At 50.6% G+C, this 24786-nt stretch overlaps 1 protein-coding gene across 1 annotated transcript; it reads right to left on the bottom strand.

Moving 5' to 3' along the window:
- Positions 1-466: 466 nt before the first annotated feature.
- On the bottom strand, positions 467-10598 carry DUSP5 (dual specificity phosphatase 5). Its single transcript, XM_062001755.1, has 4 exons — positions 10048-10598; positions 5620-5762; positions 4114-4333; positions 467-2079 (listed from the first exon to the last, which is right to left on the bottom strand). The coding sequence occupies exons 1-4, from the start codon at positions 10436-10438 to the stop codon at positions 1679-1681; spliced, it is 1155 nt and encodes a 384-aa protein (XP_061857739.1). The 5' UTR covers positions 10439-10598; the 3' UTR covers positions 467-1678.
- Between the last annotated feature and the right edge of the window lie 14188 nt (positions 10599-24786).

Here is a 24786-nt window from a genome sequence, read left to right as displayed (position 1 = left end):
TATTACCCACAGGGCCTGGTCCCTGCAGGGATGCTCACAGGTGGTCTGGCACCCACGGGCCACCCACAGGCATCATGCCATGGACCCGGGCACGCAGCATCCTGTGGTGTGTGCCTGGGAAGGAAGCGAGGAAGCCTTACTCGGATTTACAGCTTCAGCAGGATGGCAAATCTTACATAAACCATGCGTAAATCCAAACAGAAGTGCCTGCCTGGCTGCTGGGAAGTGATGCCACGGTGACTCACATCATTTTGTTTAAAACAATCCTCTCCTTCTCCCCTCTCTAGAGATGAGCCTTGGAGACTTTCAGCACAGACCCCCGTGACATTTACCCTCCTACCTCCTTATACTGCTTTTGGGCCCTGGTGTTTTCCTCAGGTGACCTCTTCCATCACCAATCTCTGCCAAAGGCTTTTGCAGCTCACTCCAAATACAACAAACAGCTTTTTTTTTTCCACTGGCTTTTTTTTTCCCCTCTTTATTATTTTTTTACACTCCGTAAAAACCATTGTGGGTTTTCTTTCACATTCACGAGATCTCCTGGAAATTATTGCCATTTCCCATACATATTACATACTAAAAAATAATCATAAAAAGGTCAACAGACAGGGAGCTGCTCCTTCTGAACTCCCTGCGGACACAGAAGCAAACACGAGCGAGAGAGAAACCGCTTTTCCCAGACAAAGGCTGGCTAGAGGTGACACAGGTGCGAAGCAAGCCACGGAACACTGAACAAGACCACTTGACCACACACGATTTGGGGACTCTTGGGAAGAGATGGAGGAAGAGTTGGCTTGGAGCAGAGCTTGTTAGGATTTGGAGGAGTTTTTTTTTGGTGTAAAATCCAGCAGTTACAGTGTTATCTGATGGGAAAGAACTGGGATGAGGGTTGTGGAGAGGTTCAAGTATTCTAGGGCTGTTCTTAAATAACAGATGGGAGGATAATAGCTCAGCAGGGTACCCTGATGGCTTGGGTTAAGAAGTTCCCTCCTTAAGTTAAAAGCACATCCAGTACAAAGGCAAATGCAGAAGCACAGGAAATGCCACACCTGAATGGATCGGCCTGGTTTGGTATCCAGTTACACTGTGGTCAATACCTGACACTTCAGAGGCTGGAGCAGGAGAGGGGATTTTCACCTGGTTGTGCAACAGTGTCCTGGGAAAGGAGCTCCCTCCCACCATCCCAGCCCTTTGCTCCCTGAAACATGACATAGGAGAGGAGAAGGAAAGACAGAGAAGAAGCAGAACAAAGGATCACTCCCACCACCTCTGCAGTTGTAAAGGTGATGCTTTTCATTTTGCTTTCTTCCCTGCTGCTGCTGTTTATTGCTTGGAACTTTAAATAAGGATCTTTTTGAAAAGAAGAAGGGAAGGAGATGGGAACTGAGAATATACTAAATGGATTTCTCATTGCTCCCCAGGAATCTGAAAATACAGTAGTGGGTGCACACCCTGGATAAAAACCTAAAAAAGCACTTTTCTCTTTAAAAAAAAAAAAAGGACAATAAAAGTCACACTTGGAGCACTTGCATCTTACAGTCACAGCATAGGGGAAGTAAGACCCATGACAACCACTCCATCTCAGACTAAGTCGATGAGGTTTCTCTATTGCACGTTGATGAAATGTTCTCGTTGGGGGTCACAGTTCTGTCGGGAGGCCGGCACTGGCTCTGGGGGCTCAGCAGGATGAAGACGCCGTCATCGGGCTGAGCTTCAGCGGGTGGACGGGCGAGTGGATGGGCACAGAGCTCAACACTGAGGTAGGAAAGGCAAAACATGAGCCTTCAAAGTTTTTGCCCAACGTCAGTTCTTCTGCAAAGAAAGAGGCGGCTTCTCTTTTGCAGGAGGCGATGGGGGGGCTGGGAGTGGCAGACAAGATCTCCAACTCGTACTGTAGCAACTGGCCCATGAAACCAAAGTTAGGGGAGATGAGGCTCCGGCGCTGCTTGATGTAATCGAAGGCTTCCTCCAGGCGGAGCTTCTTCGTCTTCATGAGGTACGCCATGCAGATGGTGGGCGAGCGGGAGATCCCCGCCTCGCAGTGCACCAGGATCTTGCCCCCCGTCCGTCTGACATAATCTAGAGGGGAAAAGAAGTCATTGCAGATGTCAGTCATCGCTGGGGAGGGAGAAGACACTGTGACAGACACCCAGTGCTGAAGGTGGAGTGTGGCTCACAGCCAGTACCCCAGCGAGGAGAGGTTTGTGTTTCTGTTGGACACTAAAGGTAACACAGGGAAGGGGGATAAAACCCAGCCTGAGATGGAGCTGAGCTGCAGATGACAGTTCCAGAATCTCTGGGTCCTGATTTGATTCTTTCTGTATTTTTCAAGACAGTCAGTCCCTGTCTCCTTCCCACCTATTTCTCTTTCAGAACAACCTGCTTTACAGAGCACTGAGAGATAGAGATCAGGTATCCAGGCAATGTTTGTGTCAGCTCTACCTGCTTTTCCCTGCCTGTGGTTCAAACTGCTGATCCAAGCCCAGCCTGGCCAGCCTTCCCAGGTCTTTCAAAAGCTGCAGGGCTGCCTTCCTCTCATCAGCTTCACTAGGACTTTTCTTTAAAGCCTGAACCTAATTCTGCTTGGCCACTCAGCAGCTAAGGATTGGTGGCAGGAGCTGAGTCCTTGGTGGGCACCCTTGGGTGGAGAGCTGAGCTCACTCCCCAGGGGCCTCACCACAGAGCACACAAAGACTGGTAGGCAGTTGCTAATTACAGCCTGGTTAAAGGATCCTTGGACTTAAGTCAGGATATAAAAGACTTATGCAAAGCACACATTTTACACAACAGGAGCCACTGTGGTTACTTACACAACACAATGATTGTTATTAAAGAGAACCATGCTCAAAATAAGCCCTTTCCATACAAAAATGCAGTTCAAAAATAGAGCTCTCTGCTCCACTGCCTCGAGCAATATGTTTAAGCTCCAATTTATGGATATCTGTGCTGAGTTTAGCTCTCAGTGAAACAGCCAAAGCTGAGCAAGTCATCATTTGCCTCTGCTCCAGTGCCTGCCGGGGCCCTCACGCCACAGCCACTGGTTGCATCGATCTGCTGCACAAAATGAGGAAGACACAGATTTGAGTCATCCCCAGCATCTGCCCCACACACCCAGCTTTAAAGGAAAGTGAAAACTAAAGTCATCCTCAAAATCTGGGAGAATGCCAAATGACTCAACAGCTATCAGAAGGAGCTGGAAGTGGGACAGAAGAGTGCTGTGAATTAGTTTCCCTGAAAGGTGTGAGAAGGCCCTTCCTGGGAACGGGAAGGGCTCAGAGCGCTATGGAAGGACTTGAACTCAGATGAGCAATGAATCCAGAGAGTCTGTAAGTGACATTTGATTCTGCTTCTCTTTTAAATGCTCCTGGAGAGCGACAGCATTTATTTCAACACCATCTTCACCCAGGCTCAGGCTGCTCCATCCTGCTAAAGCACGCAGTACCTCTCTCCCCAGAGCTGCCCACACAGCCCCTGTGCAGCTCCCCTGCACAGCCAGGCCCAGGCAGCTTTGGGAGGAAGTGGCCTGCAGTTTTATAAAGGCCTCCTCATTTTTTTTTGCATTGGGGTATTTGATTAAATACCAGACATACCAGCATGATCAAACGGAGAAAGGGAACAAGCTCTGTGAAAAAGGGAGGTGCTGGATTTCTAAGACCGGCCTTTGGGATATCTCAGCACAGCAGAGCAATAAGCTGACTCTGCTTCCTTGGCTTTTACAGGGTCTGGCACTCAAGTCCAAGGAACCAATATGTTTTTTTTCCCCCTTACAAAAATCAATAAGACTTTGGTGTTATCCAACCGTACTTCCTTGTTCCTGTCATGCTGAAGTTACACCTACGCTTGCTTTGAGAAGAAAACAAAGCTAACCAGCTGACTCGCCTCATCTGCCTGACAGCACTCGAGAGAAGACATTGTCCTTCCTTGGCTCCCCAGCCTGGAGAGAAGCACAGAGACCTTGCTTTGAATATCCCTCTTCCTTCCCTCCTCACAGAAATCTGTCAGGAGGGATCACGGGCAAGGGAGGGAACTGCAACTTTTGCTGTGCCATCCGGGAGCGTACAGAAAACAAGGTGACCTTCCCACCAATATGGAACTGTGTTAATTTGGACCTACCGATGAAGTCGATGGCTTCCTGGAAATGTGAGCTGATGTCTGCTGTGTGACTGTCCTCCACTGGGATCCACTTGTAACAATACTGGTCTTTGAAGGACTCGGAGCTTTTCCTGGAGACGTTGAGCAGGGCCGTGATGTGGAGGTTGGCGAGAAACTCGCACTTGGAAGCATGATAGGCACTACCAAGGTACAGAAAAGGCAGGATTTCGACTGGACCACCCTGGAAGAGAAGGAGCAGAAATATGTCATTCCTTTGAGGGTATTTGAGCCTTGAGAGGAAATACTTTAAGGTATTTGAGACCTGAGAGAGGAAAGGGAGTCTGTGTGGGTGCCCGCTCCCTCCCTGACATTTCTGGCCCCCAGGGCTGCTGGCCAGTGAATCACTGTGGTGACAAAGCCCACGCAGGAAAAAGGTTTTAGTTTTCTTGTCCACATCTGCAAGATACAAAGTCAAATCCAGCCCACTTGTGTTCAGGGTGTTTCTAGCTCTCTGTAAAGTGCTTCCCCTTGGGATGCACCCAGAGCACTTTCATATGTGAGGTCCACTCCCTCTGAGGCTTCAGGTGTAGGCAGGGAGCCATGTCCTACCAGAGAAGAAGAGGAGGATGGAGGAAGAGGCTGTACTGACTCAGCCCAGAGGTTCAGCCCCTCCCCTCACACCTCCAAAACAAAGCAAAAAATAAAAGCAAGGCTCCCCATCCCCCCACCATCTCCTTGGGGCACAGCACCCGCTTCGTCACCCGCCCAGAGATGTCATCTCAGTTCCTCCTTCCTCAGCACAAGCAAAGGCTGAGTGACGAGGCCACGGACGACAAAAAGCCACCGCCTGACACAGAGGTTTTGGAGAGCTCAGGTAACTTTCCATGATGCACAGGAGCTGCTGCTTCCCCTCCGGCTGCAGACATCAGCTTCCCACACCTTCCCGCCTTGGGGGGGATGGGGAGTGCTCCCTGGGGGGCAGAGGGGCAGAGCCAGGGCCTCCCCCAGCACCAGGAAACGCTCGCCCCGGCGGAAGTGCCCGACCACGGGGTGACATCTCGGAGCACACGTGTTGCCCGGGCTGGGCGGGCAACCACTTCCCCCAGGAAAACCCTGCTCATCAAAACCCCACTCGTCCTGCCCAAGGGTGGCTCTCAAGGGCCACTGCCTCTTCTCAGAAGTGGGACCACTGCCCCAGGCCTCAGGGCAGGCACTAGCAAAGTGTGCTCCTTTGTGTGCCCGAAAAACAATGCTCTCGGCAGCCTCATCCTTGCCCCTTTTAACTATCCTTGTTCCTGGCTGTGTGGTGAAGATGGGTCACAAATACAGTTTTGGGACTAGACAGGGTGTTTTTTTCCTCCTTCTGTTGCTTAATTGGCAGCACATGGGCTGCCAACTTGGACTATGACAGCTTTGACAGCACACAGCAGCACAGGGGCCACCAGCACCCTGCCAGCCTCCAACAGAGACTGGTGGCAGGAGAGAGGAGCCAAAGGGAAGGTCACCCACCACAGCTGTGACACACACCTGGTCATAAGCAGGTTTGTGGTTGGCACTCTGCTTCTCACAGTGGCTGGTGAGGTTTCTCTCTGCCTCAGTCCTCTCCGGGGAAATGAGTTTTCCATCCTCACAGCACTCAGGATATTGTGAGTTAAAGGTTTCGTATCCCCCTAGGGAAGGGAAAAAAAGAAAAGAAAAAAAAAACCCATGAATGTTTGCACTTCCCCAAACTGGCTTAATTAAACCTGAGGAGAAATGAAGCTCTGGCTTGAAATGCGGTGGGGTGGTGAAACGCTGTGGGGTTAGTGTTGCAGGATGATGGGCTCCAGGGAGTTAATGAGGGATAGCACTGCCCTGGGGAAATGAGTTTGTTTAAAAGGCCTCAGCACCCAAGAAAAAGCCTCTGATAGCTCTGACAATTATTAACTTGTTAAAAGCCAGTGGATGGAGATTAAAACTGTTAGTGGATGTAATTCTGTTGAGTCTAGCAACCATTAACTTCAGTATAGCAGAGCCTCAACTTCCTCTCCCAGGTTTTATATATGATCATTTCCAGCATTTGAGACAGATTTCTGTACTCAGGAGCCATCCTGTCTAAATCCATCATTACTACAAACGCTGGGAAGAAATATTTTCCCTGCATTTTTGAATGGACACAAGCAAAAGGATACTTGCAACTGTGTCATTAATCACCACAAGGCTGGAGGCAGCGAGGTAACAAAGACAGCCCCAGTGAAACCAGTCTATTAAATAACAGCTATAAAACTTAATGAAATCCTGTGACAGCATTTGACAACTGAATAGCCCCACATGAGCTATTCTGCACGGCTAAGTACCGCATTCGTTTCGTTCAGTGCACTGCTAATGAAAAGGAATTAATCCTATTATTACGTTGTTACTCAAAGTTTGTCGTCAGCTGAATCTTTGCCTGTTTCCAGGCTGGGAATACGCTGCATGGAAGCACACGATATCCTAAAGGAATATGAATAAGGCAGGTAGCAGAAGCAGCCTGGAAACGTCAGGGGTGTGCCACGTGTCTGCCACCTGGGCTTTCTCAGAACAGAAACAAGCAGCGAAAGCTCTTGAGCAGCCAGACTCAATAATGCTTCAGTGTGGCCCTCAAGAGGGCTCAGGAAGAAAACCCTTTGACACAATTCATTCACCTGCAACTGTTTCACCCTGGTAAGTGGAGTGGGTGCCCCACGAGGGGAAGGGGCTTGAAACAAAGGAAGTACTGAAGATGTGAGCGGCTGCGAGGCCTCGCTGCCAGGGGCTGCCCATGCTTCCAGGGCTGCCCACGCTGCCTGCCACAGCCACCTCTGACATTTCAGCCCTGTAACACCGGTGTCTCAGTTGTTTGCAATGTTTGAGCAGATGTGTGCTCAATTTGTGACGTGCTACTGTCGCCTACTCAGCCCTGCCACAGGGTCCTCATGTTGCAAGCGGCTGCGGTGATCCAGGGTGCGAGCTGGAGCCCACTGAAAAGGGTGAAAGTCCATTTTCCATGACAGAGGGCAGGCAGGTGACTTTGCAATCAACTGGCACTCAGCACCTGCACCTTTCCTCCTACTCCCTGGGCCCCAGCCACATTCAGCCAGCTTGCCCCAGAGCTCACAGCGCGAGGCAGCAGGTCAAGCAGCCAAGTGACCGTGGAGACCAGAAGGGGGGGGTGATAAAATGATATCCACAATAACTGGGTTGATAAAACGATATCCCTAACAACTGGCGGTGTGAAAAGCCAACAAACACAAGCAGCTCTCCAGACTCCTCTGCTCTTCTGATCCTCAGCTGCCCTTCCCGGCGTGGACTTTTAAATCCTCTCGTTTTGCATAGCTGACCTTAACTTTCCCCTGTGCCCAGCCACTGGCATCACACAGGAAAAAACATCCAGTTTCTATAAATAGCCATTATCCCCATTGACACCCTGCGCTGGTGCTTTTACACTTGAATGAACACAAAAATCTGCCCAAGCCAAATCAATGTGTGTGTTCAAACACACACACATGTTTGATGTCTCTGGGTCAGCTAACACATGCAGCTGGTGAATGGTTAATTACAGGCCTTGGGGATCAGGATATTTGCAGGCCATTCTTACAGTGAGTCATCTTCTCATCCTGTCCTCCAGCAACCTCCTCTCTTCCCCCTCCCCACTCAACCTAGCTTCCCTGTGGTCAACAACGGATTGATCATCAGAGAGCTGAGCTGCACTTTGCTTTGCTTTTAATCAATAAATAATAGAATCCTTGTCAGCACCACGGGAGGACCCATTATTTTATCCTTCTGCCATCTCTTCCTCCCCCACCACACAATTGCTCTCACCTTGCTGGGGCTGAGCTCACCCAGAAGGAAACTGCACCTACACAGACAAAAGATGTGACACAAGCAACTCCTGGAAGGCAGAAAGTGAGGGAAGGAATGAGGGAAGGAACAGGGCCTGGAGTGCAAGTTGCCTTGGGATTGCTCTGCACCAGCTGCCCTGCCTCGGCCAGATTCCCAGGACACTTGATGGGGTGGGGGTGACCTACTCAGATCTTATCACTGCAACTTCCCTGGTGAGACCACCTTAGCCCCTAAGCAGTCAACATCTCCTCCCAGTTCCCTCACATCACGAGAGAACAGCAAAATAAGGGAGAAAAAAAGAAATCAAGCAGTTTGGTCAGTTTGGGTTTCTGGTGGTTGTTTTTTTAATTTCCTGGTGGTTTTACAGCCCTTTATTTGCAAAGTTGATGCTACAGACCCCCCCCAAAGGACCCTTTCTTCTGATCAATGCCCAGTCCTTCAGGGTGATTTACACCCCCAGAGATCAGCCCCCGGACCACAACAGCTTCCTGGGGGTCCGCGGCCCCAGTGAATCAGCAGCACTGCCCTCTGAGTCACAGGCTCCTCGGGCTACACCGGATCTGAAACCGAGCTGCCAATTTCACGGGCCTGATCCTGGGGCCCAGAACATCTCCAGTAAAGCAAAGGTGAACAGGCAAGAAACAGAGGGAACTTTTTCATTCACAAAGGGGGAATCTTTTTAGCCTCAAATGGAGAGGCTTTCAAGACACTTTTCAATACACAAAAGGTACAAAGCCCCACCCTGGATAAACTGCCCACAGCCACAGCCACCACGTCAAAGCTAGTACCCGATGAGGGAAGGACAATCTTGTGGCTAAAGGAGCAGGCTGAGAGTCGGTAGTTAAACTCAGCCCCTGCTTTGCCACAGACTTCCCAGCGTGACCCTGGAGATATTTCATCATCTGCAGTTTAATGAGGTCCCTAAGGAGTTGACTGGCCCAGCACTGTGCAAGTATCCCTGCCCTGGAGCAGCAGAATCGGGGTGATGGTCAGAGCCCCGGGCAGGCTGGTGGTGTTGGACAGGGCCAGGGTGGTGGCAACCCACCCTGAGGCAGTGCAGTTCCCTGGCTGGATGTGCCCTCTGGGCACTGGTCGTTAACGGGTGCCCAAACTGGGCACATCGGGACAAAAACTACTGTCGTAAAAAAGGCTTAATAAAGTTAATTAATCCCCGGCCCGTGGAGGACTGAAGGGCGGAATTTATCCAAGAAACACTGCCCGGTTTTCTTCTCCATAGATGGCCTCCCCATGGCCTCAAGGTATGGCAAGGGAGAGCATTTAGGGGCTCCAGCTTCTGCGTGCCCTTGCTCCGGGGAGCCCCGGGCCCCGGCTGCGGGAGTGAGGGGCTGCAGGTCCCTGAGGGAGGAAGGGCTGAGGAAATGGCGAGGGCAAAGGGACAAAGGCGCTGCCAGGAGAAACTGAGGGGAGGCAGGGACGGAAGGGCAAGGAGGGGGAGGGCTGCTATTTTGCTTTATCGTTTTATTATCCCCTGGTTACACGGAAGGAAAACAAAGAATGGCAATCAAATGGCTATAATACACGTGAGGGGAGGAGGTATTTATATCTCCCCACAAACCCCAGAGTTTCGGCTACAGGTTTCCCATGCCAGCCTCTGTATGTCCGATGGAGAGATAAACCTCTCCGCTCCGGGCGAAGCAGTGGGCACCGATCCCCGGGTTTCGGGAGCCCAAGACGGGCGGAGAGCGAGGAGCGGTGGCCCCGGCTCTCCTCGTACCCGCCGAGCTCGTTTTATTTTCCACGGAGCCCCGATCTCTATCGCCTTCCTCTCCCTTTGATAATCAGCAACTTTTACTCTTCCTGCCTAACATTCTTTGCTTTCAATCAGCCTGTTCAACGCCAGGCGGGGGTGAGCGGAAAGGCATTTGGGCTCAGCCTGCAGAGCCTATCCGGGATTTAGTTCCAGTAGGTGGAAAAGTAACGAAATCCCGCCGTTACCTCCTTGCCCTCCACCAATAATCAGGTTAATTGCAGGGCGGCGGCGAAGAGGGGGACGGCAGCACGGCGGGGCCGCCACCATCACCCGGGGGGACATGTGAGGGTCGATCCGCGCCGCTCCCCACTCACTCCCACCCCTTGCCCTCCCCATCCTCTCACCTTTCAGGAAGCAGACCCTGGCCCCGGCCTCTGGCAGGCTGGAGAGCAGGGCGTTGAGGACGATCTGGGCCGTGCTGTCCTTCTTCAGCTTCTGCCAGTGCCCCGTGCCCTGGTCCAGCACCACCACGGCGGCCAGGCGGGCGCCCGCCGCCCCGTCGCCGCCCGGCAGCAGCCGCGCCCGGGCCGCCGCGTCGGGCACCACGAAATGCAGCGGGACGGCTCCGCCGCGGGCCCGTCGCATCACCACCGAGTTGAGGTTAACGTTGAGCGAGCCGCGGAGGCAGGAGGCCGAGTAGGACAGGTACGGCCGGCAGTCCAGCACCAGGCAGCGGGAGGGCTCCTTCCGCAGCAGCTTCCTCAGCTGCCTGCAGTCGAGGGACGTGACTTTCATGCCGGCCCCGGGTCGAGCCCTGCCGCAGCCGGGGCGAGGAGCGGGGGGAAGGCGGCGGGAGGGAGCTCACGGGGAGGGCCCGGTGCTACGGCGGGAGCCGCGGGGGCTCGTCCGGCGGCGCGGCGGGAGCGACGGACGGAAGCACCGCGGCAGCGCGCCGAGCCCGGGCAGGGAATCCCGGCCGCCGGCGCCGGGCATTTATATGAATGGGAGGCCGGGCGCTGACGACAGTGCCCATATACGGGAGCGACGCGCCCGCCTCCTAAACACCGGGCTGGCCCGCCCCGCGGCCCGCCCCCCGCGGGGATCCCCCCCTCCCCTTCATCCCGGCAGCGGGGGCTGCCAGGCAGCCTTAGTCAGGCTCGGAGGCAGAGGAAGCTGAAGAACGCCGCAAAAATTCTCCAGTCATCGGCCTGAGGCTCATCGCGGCATCACCGCTCCCCATCCCCAGCCGGCGAGGGGGGGCGGGGGGAGGAGGAGGGAAAGAAGAAGGAGGAAGGAAGGAAGGGCAGCCGTGGGGCAAGTTTCTCACGGCAGGTTGCAAAGGGGGCTTCATTTTCCCTTGTTGTCCTCTCTGGGTATACCCTTACTCCAGCGTGCCTAAGGACAGGTAGCCTGCCTGCACCTGACGGCCAGAGCACTGCTGACTGGGTCTGGGAGCTGCCAGTCCCCTGCCTGCCCACACCAAGGCAATTGCAGCAGACCAGTGGTGAACGTGGGCTGCCCAGGGAACAGCCTCGAGGACATGGTTACCTGGCCCAAAGTTTGCAGCCTGTCAGCAGAGGGAAAAAAAGGAGCAACAGTTTGGGACAAAGCGAGATGTGCCATTTCTGCAGAATTAATGAATGCTCCGGAGGAGAGGGTCAGGGGTGAGAGGCCCACTTGCAGCAGAAAAACTGCTGGCATAGCTGTTTGGGAGGAGTCTTATGTCCCTTTCCTTGTGGGAAACATCTAGGCTGCAGGACTGTGCCTCAAGGACCTGCGAGACTTACGCTACAGACCCTGGGCTGTGCCTGTGCCCAGACGTCACAGCACTGAGACGCACAGGAATTAGGAAATCTGGCACTTGCCCTTTCCTTGTAGATAAGTTTTGTAAAATGACCAAAAAGAGAACTGGAAATTCCTGAAAGAAGTTAGACAAAAGGATGAGCTCTAACCAAGCTCATTAGAGCCAGGGCAGACTGCAGTGGAGCTATCTAAGAGCAGGATGTCATTTCTTCTGATGGCGCCCTGAAAGTGTGTTCACCTCAATGGCAGGCAGGAAGTGTCGTCCCTGCCTCAAATTGCCTGCAGCTCAAGCAGAGAAGCATGAAAGAGGCTGTGCAAGGAAAATGTTCAAGCTCGTAGAAAGAATAGCAACTCCTCATTTCGAAGCACCTCCTCCTCTTCCTCTTTCAAACCCCCTGCAGCCCTCAGCTGGCTCCTTCTAACCTGACCCCCCTCGCTCCCCTCCTCTGAGTCAGCCAGGGCATGAAACGGAACAGAAATAGCAATAACTTGTGGGTAGGGGCAGATGTTCACAGAGCGGCTCGGCGTGGGTGTTGCCTTCACCTGGCCCCTGCAGCCATGGCAGCCCGTCCCTTCCCTTTGCTGTGCCTGCTCCAGGGGACAGCCAGGCATCGATGGAGAGAGCCTTGTAGCGCATGTGAGCGGGACCCTCACCATGAGAAGCATCTCCACAGCTGTGCCAAAAACCTTCCAAAACTGCCCATCCCACGAGCAGGCCAATTCCCCCCGTTATTTCTTTTGCTGTGTGGGGGCTCCGGCACGGGCAGGGGGTGCAGCCACCGACTCCCAGCCACACAGGAAACTTCCACACGGGCTGAGGCACAACCTGGCTCTCCTGCCTCACCGCCCCCAGCTTCAGGAGTCGCTTCTTCCTCCCTCAGAAGCAGCCCGTCTCCCTCGGGGCTCAGCCTCCAGCAACAGCTCAGCTGGCGAACTGGTCCCAGTGCGGCACAGGGAGGGGAAGAGGGGCTGCGGGCAGATGCGAGCGGGCTCCTCCCTCCCGGGAGGAAAGAGGGGGGCCACCGCAGTCACACGAAAGCATCATTTCCTCTCAGGAAACCCAAGTGAAAAGAAAGAGGTGAGAAAGAGACCTTTTTTTTCCCCCACACTCCTGGCTGAAGTGCTAATCTGAAGGAGGGGGCAAACCGTAGTAGCCTGGAAAATACACCCTCTGGGGAATACCCAAAATCTGGCCTGTAGTAGCAGAGTGTATATCACCAGACCTGACCTGTAGCTGACCTTCCTCCTTTTACACACCTGATGCCGAGCATCCAAACAACTGCCTTTCAGTAGATTACAGCTCTGCTTTTGTTTCTTAATGGAGTGAGTCATGACCACCTTTTTATTAGAAGAAAATAACAAGGCTAACAGCAGCAGGACTAATGCTTCCTCTGCTGCAGGGCACCAGGCTCAGAGTGTCCCTGACTTCTCTGCCATCAGCCAAATGAGTCGGTTGTACTTGGAAATAGATGAGCAATCGGGGCTGATGCTGTCAGGGCTGTGGGATGGACTCGATATTTTGCCCCTAGTCCTTCATTGGTCAGCCAGCAGACAGAAGGGGGCTCGGTTCCTGTAAATGGAGGTGGTTGAGTAACTAAAACCACCCTCTGCTTTAGGTAGGAAACTCCCCTTCTCCCTGCAGCACTTTACATCATTCCCACTTTGCTTCTGCTGCATCTTTCTGCTCCTCCTCCCGCTTCCTCTTGATAATCTCCCAGGCTCTTTTGTCCTTTGTCTCAGGCTTTTATCGGGGCTTTCAGAGCAGCTGGTCCTTTCCTTTTCTTCCAGGCTACATTTCCCATAACCTAGCTCATTCTTCCCTTCTCCCCTCCCCATCTCCAGCAGGCTCTTTGTTTCTGCTTGTTGTCAGCGCTGGTGGCCCCAGCTCTTGGGGGGCACAGATGGACCCTCACCCCGGGACAAAGCTCCCAAAGCACAGCACCCATGGTGCAGCATCCAGCACGTGCTGCTCAAAATGCTGCCTTTTGGAGAGAAAAAAAACTCAAAAGAAGCTTCAAAAGGAGCTTAGGTGAAGAAATGAATGCCATTTCTTGGGAAGCAAAAGAGGCCAAGTTTCTAGGGCTCGAGCTGCCTGAGTGAAAACAAGGGACGCCTTGTGCTGGGTGCTACAACCATGCTTGTCACCCCAAAGAGTTAACCCCAAACCTCAGCAAGACCAAAGGTGAGAGAAAGCCAAGGGACTCTCAAGTAGATTGAGGGGAAGACAGATCAAGGGTTACATAGGAGATGAGTCAGGGTGGTGGTACAGAGAGTAGCCTAAATGTCACGGAGTCCTAGTCTGGGGCTTGAACCCCAGCTGGGACACATTCCTTGACCCGCACCCTCCGGATGGTTGTGAAATGCAAGAAATTCCTTGGATGACCAAATCACAGCACAAGGCAGCAGAGAAGATGGGCTGGCATTTCTTGAACATTATTAAGTTTTCCATAACATCAGTTTCTAAATTTGGAGTGGCTGATGTCAAAACACTTACAGCACAAGCAGTGAGATAAGCGCATGCCAGTAAATGGAGAGCTGGGAGACAGGTAAATTTATACCCAGAGCTAAGGGCAGCAGTGGCAACAGGAGACTGGCACGCTGTGACCTCACTGATGCCATGACTTGGTTGCACTTGACAAAATCTGAACCAGATCATCAGATCATGAACTAATACAATGTGGTTACAAATTGGTCTCAACACCATAACCTATTGTCAAAAGCTGATTCTAGAGGGTGAAACCAGACCAAACACAGGCTCTGTGGCAGGACAAACACCTCCCTCACTTCATGGCACCGTAGATGTGATTTGATGTTGAACTGGAATGTTTTAAATCCCTCCCCACCAACCAAATAAAAGGATTAGTAACTGTGTGGGTATTTTCAATTAAAAAAAAAAGAGTTCACACATTCATTTTGCTTTAAATTTGCATTCTCTAACAAATCCAGCACCATAAGTGACTATTCCCAAGGAATTAATAAAAAATGCATGCCACAAACCCAGACAATTAGGAAGAAGCCATGGAATTTCGGTTTATTGTAGCCCCAGCATCTCTCAGGCCTGGTTTATACTCCCAGCTCTGCTACTGTAGAACAGAATTAAGCTAAATGGTGCGATGGCTTGAATGGGAGTTGCTTGTGCTCAGCACTTCTGAAAATCAGGCTGAAAGGGAATCTCAGACTTATGTCTGATTTTTACCTGACTCGTGCCTACGTGACTCCACTGACTGCTGCAAGCTGCTGTTAACAGCTGTCAGGAATGAAAGAGGAATAAGACAACCCCTCTGTCTCTTTTTAGAAGCCACTGCTCTTTCTGTTCCACTAGCTGATGACTTACTCCTGTGTACAGATGGATAGGCAATTTTAAACCCAGGGATGCCAGTTATCTGCACAATCAAGTTTCAGTTTCTCTGCTTGCCTGACATGCCCCAGAGCATCACCAGCCAGACCCAGTTACGAATGTAAAGGACCCATCTCCCCATTTGCAACCATGTACTATCCTTGGAGAAGCTGCAGTAATTGCTTACATGGGAAAATGATCTGTGTAGTTAGCTGCCCTTAATGTGAGACAAAGTCCTTTTGTTCTTTTATCACCTTGCCAGTTCTCATTTGTTCTTTCCTCTTCCTGCCTCTGTTTCCCCAAGCACGCATTTCTTGCCTGCTTGTCCTGTCTCTTCCTTTTTCCTGGATGTATTTCCCAGGAACCTGCTCCTATCCCACACTGGCAAATCTTTCCCCACTAGCACAGCCAATGTCAGCCCAGATGGGTTTTCACTCACGTCTCCCAGCTGTCTGTACCTAGCCGGCCTCTCGTGCTGCTAATCCCAGTCCCAGTGTGTGGCTACTGCTTAATTATGCTGTTGGGAGCCATCAAATGACATAAAATGTTCTCACATGCCATTAAATTGACTGTCAGGACAAGCTTGGAGAAGGGCTGCTTACTTCAGTGCAGATCTTTTGGAAGCAAATCTTACCACCACTGAATCTTGAGTCCGTCTGCCTTGGTCTTTCTGACTGACTCATTTCTTAAAGCACCAGGGTGTTGCCTAGAGGGTATAATCACATGAATATAATCCACTGCACAATGTGTATTACTATGCCCACCCCACCAAGAATAAGTACAGCTCCTGGGTACAAAAATGACTTTTAACGCTGAAAATGGAGCAGTTCATACTTTCAGGTGAGAATGCGTTGGAGCCATTTCAGTGGGCTACACATATATAAGCAAACAAAATAAAACACATTCAACAAAAAACATTATACTTCTGTTTTCTATAGCATTGCCACTAGCAGGGAAAAAAAACCGACCCTCCAGCCCCTGCTTGTTTCCAGGGGTCCCCAGACATGGCACAGGCAGGGTGACCACTGGGTCACGATGCAGACTACAAAGTCCCTCTCTTACTCTTGAGCAAGCATGGCATTGCACATCCTATGCCTGAAAAGCTCTTTATCACACCTTTGCAAAGAGAAAACAAACAAGAAGCAGACCTAGGCTTTGGTCTACTCTCTGGATATCACCCCGATGGTATTTCTGGCCGGTATTTGGGTCTGCTGCAGGATGTCTAGAAGGCAGCTGTGGGGAAGGGGCAGCAGCTGGAGCCGGCGGGCTGGGGGAGCCGCGCTGACAGCAGCCTGCAAACATGCCACCCAGAGCTGCGAAGAGAGAGGAGATAAACCAGACCTCCTGTTTCACCGGGGGTAGCGCAGGGGGTAAGGGACTTCCCATGAAGGAATGCACATCTGCTGCGGGAGAGGAGCTGCTCGGCGGCAGCGAGCGGGGCGCGGGGGCCTGTGGGGCTGCGGCTCCGCCTCACGGGGGGCTCCGGGGATGGGCTCAACAAAAGGCTGTCCGGAAAGACTCCGGCAGAGTCAAACCCGCCCGGGGGAGGGCTGGGCTGAGCGACCTTCCAAGGGATCTTCCTCCAGGTCCTTATTTTACAGGCTCGTGTGGATTGCGTTCAGTCACACAATGCTGTGACTCGGTAACTATCCTAAAATCTGTTAAATGACAAAGTAACCCGATTCATTTATTTCTTTTCACTGAGCATCCTCGCTGCTGGTGATTACTCCAAGTGTTGTCTCCCTCCCCTGATATCGGAATCATCCAGAGAAAACAAAAATAATTTGAATTAAATATTGAAATAAACCTGTAAAAGAGAGGAAATCAGTCACATCTTTTATGTTCATTTCTCCTAGACTCCTACTTACTTAACCCCATTTAAACTTTGTTATCAGCTTATGACATCCGGTGAAAGTACACTACGGCTTATTAAAATTTAAAGCTGTTACTCCAAGGGAAAACATTGAAAGCTCTTTTATGGATTAGTTAAGTTGGCAGGATGTGGCTTCCACTCGGTATCCCTTTGATGGCATAGCCCACTTGAGCATCTTTATAAAACAAAACTTACCCATCACTTTCAGCCTGGTACGGTTTTCATTCTGTGCACCAAACTATGTCGTGCCAGTAGGACTATGTTCCACCTCTGCACTTCACAAAGAAAGAGGGTATCGTGCTAACCCTATAAAGCACAGAACTACACCTAAGTTGAAGTAAATGTGGAAGTAAATAATAACAAAAAAGCCATTCATTTTGAAGCAGGAGAGTTAAAAAAGGAGGTAATTCCTGCCCTGCATTTGCTCACCTTTCTTCTGCAGGAAGAGCATGATCTGAGACCAGCCAGACCCACCTTACTCTGCTATCATCAGACACACACAGCTGAGCCACTGCAGCACCCTGGCTTTTCCTAAGTCAGCTTTGTATTGGAATCTCTTCCCAACACAATGCTGCTGCTTATGGTATGAGGCTTCACCACAGTTGTCTCCTGGCAGAACAGAGCTGGTGGGGTGACACAGCTGATTTCCTTGGCAGATACGGCCTATGGCACAGGAATGCTTCCAACAGAAACTGCCTTGCTGCTTGGTTTGCAAACTGCACCACCAGCGAGCCCTTGAACAAAGTCATCTTTTATTTAGCTCATGTTCCTGGGAAAGAGTGGCCTGTGCTGAGAAAGAGTGTGTTTACTTCCAAATATGCTCCTTCAGTTGATGCTTTGTCTTACACAAGTACGGACAGGCTGTGGGTCCCCATCTCTCTGGTCCCTCAACTTCAAGTGCATTTAATTTCACTTCCTATGACTTCCTCCCCAAGGGCCTGAGGGCCTGGAAGAGTCTGGTGTATCAAATTTAAAAGGGGGATTTCCAGGTTCATTAAGACTCTCTTGTTTAATTAAAAAGGAAAAAAAAAATCAAAGCCAGGCCCTTCCCAAGCTCCTCTTGTGAAGTTCCTCCTGCTGACAGGGGCTGCTCACAGTGAAGGGTCTCTAGGGCTACCTTACAGCCTATGCCTACCAGCTAGTGCCATGCTACAGTGCTGGTAAAGTGAGTAACAGCCAGTCCTCTACAGCAGAAGGAAAACACTAACCTTATAAACATTAGTTTTCCTTCGCTTTCATTTGCTAAGTTATCCCAGCTGAGACAGAGGTCTGGAGGGAGCTGGACCCTCCTGCACCATCCCTTCCTCCAGCTCTGGGGTGAGGACTGTAACCCCTGGCTGAAGATCATCATGAGGCCGTCAGCACATCACATCACACCACCGCAGACGTTTGCTGTGTGAATGTGTGCTGGAGGCCTTACAAAACACGGCTTTTGGGCTGTGAGCTTTGGCAGGCTTTATTATTCATGAACTGTGAGCAGGGACTTCAGTCAGACAGCATCATGCTGCTCTCTGCCTACACGCAGGAAAATCTCAAAATCCAGGGGAAGAAAGTGTGCAGCAGTCCAACCTCACCACCCCACCAGCACACAATGAAGAGGGCATTCGGGCTGGCCTGGAAGCATCTGTGTGGGCAGAAGTTGACTCAGAGGAAAAAAGAGGTGGGAAGGGAATGGGTCTGAGCTGGAAAACAATTTGTCACTTGCCAGAACATTTGTCCAATATCACTTGTGGTGATACTGGAAGCCCAGTCTGGGAGGGGGTGGCAAAGTACCCCTCCATGACTGAATCTCAGCTCTCATTCTCACCACCCTCCTCCTCCAGGAATGTGGCACAGACATGCACATTCTCCTTCCTGCACCCTGGGACCTCTCAGGGCCCCCCAAGAGGCAGTGAGCTGCGAAGCGATGCCGTAGTGGGAGTGTGGCTGGAGGGGCAGCTTCCCAGTCAGGACACACACCAGCCAGACCTCTGTGGTGCTACTCTGGGAACTGGGACATCTGACACACATTCCACTGCCTGAATCACTGACTGTTCTTGGTTGCTTACAGGACATCTCTTATCTACCAGGAAGTGGAAAAAAAGATTTATTTGGACTGATTTGGAAAGATCTTGAGCACCTGAACCCACAGAGCTTAGAGATACATGGAACAGCTTTGCCTTTCGAAACTATTCCACCCAGAGACGTCGGTCCTAGGGAAAACTGGTCACTGCAGCCATGACATTCCCATTATATCACTTGAGACTACAGACAACAGGCTGCTGAAGCTGCTGCCCCTTTTTGATCCTAACAACTCCAGGAACTGACTACCCATGTAGCTTTTTTGGGAAGAAACCATATTTGTGGTACTGCTGGCCTGCTCCTGGGGCTGTGCTTGGTGCTAAAATGAGCTACAAATGCATAGTGACATGGATCCTCTTTTCTGTACCTATACCACAGGAACACAGCAGCACCCTATGTGCATCATGCACTGCTTAGCTAGCCACAAACACCACCAGGCCATACATGTGTTCCCTTAAGATGCACACAAATGGTGTGAGGCCTCTGAACACAACCCTCCTGAGGCAGGGAGGAAGATGACCAGGGATGTGGAAGGGATGGAGCTTCCCAGGGGTTCCCTCCATCCACTCTCTCCTTGTGGTGGGAAGGCAAAGTGAGAGGAAAGCTGTAGTCACAGAAATGCAGCAGCAGGATGAGACAGGCCTGGAGAGTCACTGCTCAATGTGTATCTCCCATATGGTGACACCGTATGGTGACTCTACCCCGTCACAAGGTCAGCATGACAGGATTGCCCATCTATTTTCTACTGATGTATTTAGAGAGGGGAGAAACCACTCTGCTGCAGCAAGGAGACCACAGGAGAGTTACTGGCACGTTTTGGCAATACTCTGATGTTGTTCCCAAAGGCAGATTGAGTATCTGCTCCCCTTTCCCCAATGCCCACCCAAGCGTTCTCCTCAGAGCAGCCTGGAGCCACACAGAGCTCCTTGCAGGGGCCACGAGAACTGATTTGAGTCCTCCCTGCTTAGGGCAGACTCACAGTAAGTTTGGGACAAGAAAGACACTTCATAGTGGGATTTCACTCTGATTGACACAGGTCTGACTGTCATTTCCAGAGGGCTTAGCTTGATCACATCACACTTTGGAACTTCTTTGCCCTTTCCCTGCTGCAGCTTTAAGCCCAGAGAGATGAAACGGTGTGTGCTCCATGCTGGCCATCCGCCCCGCTGTGGAGTAGGTGGCTCTATTTTAAGGTAATATTCAGATTGTAAAAAATCCTACCAACCAGGTGAGAGGTAGATGTGTCTGCCTTCTGCTGCTCTTGCCATGGGGACAGAAACCTGCAAGAGGGGAGATGGTGCAGATACTGGAGACAATCGCTCCAGGTAGACAACCTTCCTTCATTTAACACTCACCTTCACGCTATTTAGGTCAGGCCCCAGGAGCCAGTGCTGGAAGGTGTTTTGAGGCTCAGTCTCCTCCATACAGGATTATTCCTAAACAAGAAGGCATTGTCCCTGGGGATGGAAAGCCCAGCCTCATGATGCTGGGCAGGACAAAGGCTCGATTCACCCTGTGAAAGAGCTGGAAACCCGGAAGGGGCCGCGGCAGCCAAAGCTCTACCAGTCTGAGATGCTTTGGATTCTGATGCAGTGGGGTGACCAGCTGTTGGCACAAGGGAGCAGGGCTTGGGGCTGCTCACCTTCAGCTCTTTGAATGCAGGTGAGGGCCTGCAGAAGCAAAGGAGGGATCTCCTGCCCAAAGGTACCTGTGACCAAACATGGGGCTGTCTTGCCCTGAACAAGTCATTCTGACCAGTGACAGTAGCGAAACTCTTTGACTGCCCTCCTGGTGTGTTCTACCACATCTGAATTACAGGAGCCAAAAAGGGCTGACAATAAGAAGATAAGGGGGAAATTGTGGCATTGGTTGAGGAAAGATGGGAACACGGAGCCACAGATCAACACTCTGAGAGAAGCTCAATGCACCTTGAGAGAGAAGCTCAGAGTGTTAGAGATGAGGACCATGTGAGCACCTCACCTGGATAAAGGCTTGACAGTGTTGTGAGAAGTGAGTTCCACTGGCCATAAACAGGGCAGTTTTCTAGCTCACCAAATAATGGCTTGGGCAGGCTGATCCTGACATCCTCCAGGCTGCTGTACCTAGACTCAAGCACACAGATGTGTAAAACACCTCCCACAACCAAAACAAACAAATACAAATCCCACCCCATCCCCCAGTCCCAAAACACTTAATTTGGGCCAGGATTTAACACCCATCATTTTCTACTTGGTTGTTTTTTTTCCACAGCAGGCAATTTTATCCATTTATGTAGCTTCCATTCTTCGACTGTAAATTCAGAACTTGGGTAGAAGGCATTTCTCCAGTCCAGTCACGACTGACAGGATCATTACAATACATACCTATTGCTGTGTATTGCAGCTGTCAGCCTGAATCAGATCATTTTGGACACCCTGGGAGAAGCTGCAATGAGAGTCTGTCACATTGGCTACCATGCAGATGTGGTCCAGGGAGGCAGGAGGTGCTGTGACATGCTGGGCTCAGTGGAGAAGTGGCTACAGAGCCAGAAATAAACCATGTCTTATGGTGGACACTCAGGAAACATTTTGCTGCAAATGATTCCTTCCTCCCCTCCAAGTGGTTCAGACACCCATCAGCTGGATATGGTAGAAACAAACCAGAGGAATGATTGACATGAGTTTTGACCCAGACATATGGGATTATGAGACATTATGGTTCCATTGCTGTCACATCAAATACCATCCCCTTAATTCTCCAGTGAACACAGGTCAGTGGGAGAGAAAGCCCATCAGCAGGCAGCAATTGTGCTGATATTTTCTTGCTGTTCAATGCTAATAGCTCCAGCTTGTAGCTTCAGTCTCATTACCACACTGCCAAAACATCCAGACATGGGAATTCTCTCTTTCAGCTCCTTAAATGGTTTTTTTCCTTCTCTTTTTAGATCAGAGTTCAGGAAAGGATATGGAAGTAAAAACAGATTTGATGTCAGATTTTGGTTACAGCAGGCTTCTGTCTATGTGATTAATTGCCAGGTTGTTTCAGCTGAAGCATGCATCGCAAAGGATTTATAAAAACAACTGTAATTAAACTCATATTGAGGCATTTTATTTTGTTCTGCCACATAAGAACTGGATTGCATCTGTACAGCAAGCTGTCAGCCAGCTTATTCTGCAGAACTGGAAAAGATGCTCTTGCTGTGAGCTGCTGCAGGCCTGACTTATGAAAGGTTCCTCCTAACAATGCAATCCCAGCTTGATTAGCTACATAGTGCCTATTCCTGAAAAGGGATTTTTCTATTTCTGTTTCTTCCTCCAGCAGGGGATTCCCTCTTAATTATTTGCAGACAAAAAATTGTGACAGGATTGGAGGCAGAGAGGGAGGAGAGTGTGGAGGTCAATTCTTTCAAGTCAGAAAGGTTATTTCTCACCAGCTGCTGCGGAATGTTTTGCCCATCACTTCCCCAGAGAAAAGAAGTTGCAGTCCTGTAGATGATTTTGCAGGATTACTAGAATTTGAACTTGAAATGCTCTCAGTCATCTGTCCTACTTCTCCACTGCACATGGTGGATGAGACCAATACAAAAAAGCAGGGGTGTGACGCAAAAGTCAATGAAGTTCAGATGTGAAATAAGACTCACATTTTCAGCAGTAAGGATGATTAACCACTGGAACAAGCTACCAAAAGAAGTGGTAGAGTTTCCCTCTCTTGATGTCTTCAAACCAAAAAATGCTCTGGTCAAACAGGAGTTATAGGGTTTGTCTCAGGAATCACTGGATCAGATCATCACGCCATAAAAATGATGAAACTGTATACATGATGTGAAGATGCAGGGATCACATGGCTGTCCCATGTTCAGATACACTGGCCAAAACCTATTAGCAAGTCTCTGTACTGTAGTTACCAATCAGCCATGTTCATAAGAGTTCAGGTTGTCTCTTTCATCACTGTGAAGTGAGTAGGCAGGAGAGTGCATCCTTCAACGGGGAAGCAGGCGTGCTCTCTTGGAAAAACAGCTATTTTACAGCTCCAAGTGTTTAACAGCTGACAAGGACATCTTACTGCATGCTTGTAGCATCAGCCCTCAACAAAATCAATATTCTTAAGGCAAATTCATAACATGTCATCATAGCAACTGATATTTGCAACAACAAGTGAAAAAATTTGTACAGGAAGAGCGGCTTTGGCATCGAATCCACACAGAGATCAAAATGCTTACAGGAGGGAAACAGAAGGAAAAGATGCCATCCAGCAGAGAGAGGAGGGGGAGCAGAGCTGCCTGGAGTGATTGTATATGTGGTTGGAAGCAGGGATCCCACAGCTCTGTGTCCCCAGGACAGGATCTGCATTGAGTGGCATAGTGGGCCGCTGCCATTAGCCTTCTTCTAGGAAGGAGTTGACCTCCCCAGCCCTCAGTGGTGGGGATGGTGATCCCTGAAGCCACCATATGGTCAGGATCTACCTCATTGTGGCCACTGTCACCTCAAAGGATGAGGCTCACATACAGGTGACTCAATAGACTTGAAAAATGCTTCCAGACTCAGCAAGTCTGAAGGACGGAGGATCTGTCCTTGGCAGGTCCCTGGTGTTGTGGTTGCCCTTGTCTGCTGCAGTACCTACACCTGTGCCTCTGTAGCCCCAGGGCCTGAACACGAGGAGTGTGGCTCACATCCTTGAGCAACAGGTAAAATGGGAAGAAAGTTGAGTATTTATATCTGTTGTGGCTACAGCCCATTTGAGATCAGCAGCTGTTAAAACAGTCTCTGAAGCACAGCTCTGCTTCCTCCCAAACAGGGACGACCCTGCCCTTACCAGCCTTATGGGGAGGCCACACTCTTCAGCTTCTCTTCATCTCTCTTGCATCTGCTGGGAAGAGTATTCAAATGTGAAAGTACACAAATCTGCCTGCCCAAGGACAGAGAGATTACCAGTGCACAAACTATTAAAACTGAATCCAGATTAATTTTCCATTTCTAACAATTTGGGTTGATGCAAAGTAAAATCCTCCAGTAACTTCTCATCCACCAAGCAGGAGAAATAGAAAACCCAACTGAGTTACACAAACACTTCCAATTAGCCAGCAGGTGGGCTAAAGGGGCAACTTTGCTTTGACTAATCCATACCCAAAGGTCAGCAGTGTGCCTTGTGCCTCAATGATCCCTGAGCAGGAGGATAGGATGGACATGGTGAGTCCCAGATGGGCCCACTGTTCACCTCCCCATCAGAGACACCCAGACACCTTCATGGCTCTACCTGCTCCGTGTCTCTTCAACAGCCATCCTCTGAGATCCAGCAATGCAGGTGCTGAGTCTGCCTGGGGCAGCTGTACATGGCCCCTGTAACAGATTGCCATGCTGATGGCACCAGTTTGGGCAGCAGCAAAGCTCCTGACTTGCTCTGCCTGCACACTGAGCATGGGGGAACATGTCCCTGAGGGTAAACACATTCCTGAGGACAGCCGTGTGTGAATCCTCCAGCATCATTTCAGGCCATAACTAATACTTCAGCTACCTTTGCTTTCAGTCCTGGAAATGTGGAAGATCACTAGATTTCATTGTTCATCTGGTGTTCAGTGTTACACAGTGAGTTGTATCAGCCTCCGAGGCCAGATCTGGGACTGTTTGCAAACATCACTTTAATTGAGGATGCCTGTCAGCAGGGGAGACATGCCTTCCTGGGGAAGGAGAAATGTTTCACTTTGCCCAAGGCTGCAGCTTGCAGGAAGGCTGGAGGTTTAAAAGTGTACATGGATCATGCTCCTCACAGTTCTTGCCAATATGCAGGAGGAGAGCTGAATTCACTCAGCCATGGGCTAGGAAAGGACCAGAGCAGCTCAGCCTGCAGAGCCCCAGGGTGCCATGGCTCACACCGTGGGAAGTCCTGTCCAGGCTTGAGAGCAGAGGGAGTAGCAATCATACAAACATTGGAATTGACTAAGCACACTTGATGAGATTTCTTCACCATGTATACTGGTACCATGTATACATACTGGGCCTTGTCAAGAGGAGGATTTCAAAGGTGCTGAGGAAAGTGGTCTCCAAACAAAGGTAACCTCCAGAACATCTCACTGCCAAGGGTTCTCTGGGTCCC

This window comes from Colius striatus, chromosome 8 (assembly GCF_028858725.1).
Source record: "Colius striatus isolate bColStr4 chromosome 8, bColStr4.1.hap1, whole genome shotgun sequence".
NCBI classification, from domain to species: Eukaryota; Metazoa; Chordata; class Aves; order Coliiformes; family Coliidae; genus Colius; species Colius striatus.
The sequence above is the reverse complement of the archived record's forward strand: the minus strand, read 5'-3'. Positions and strand labels throughout refer to the sequence as shown.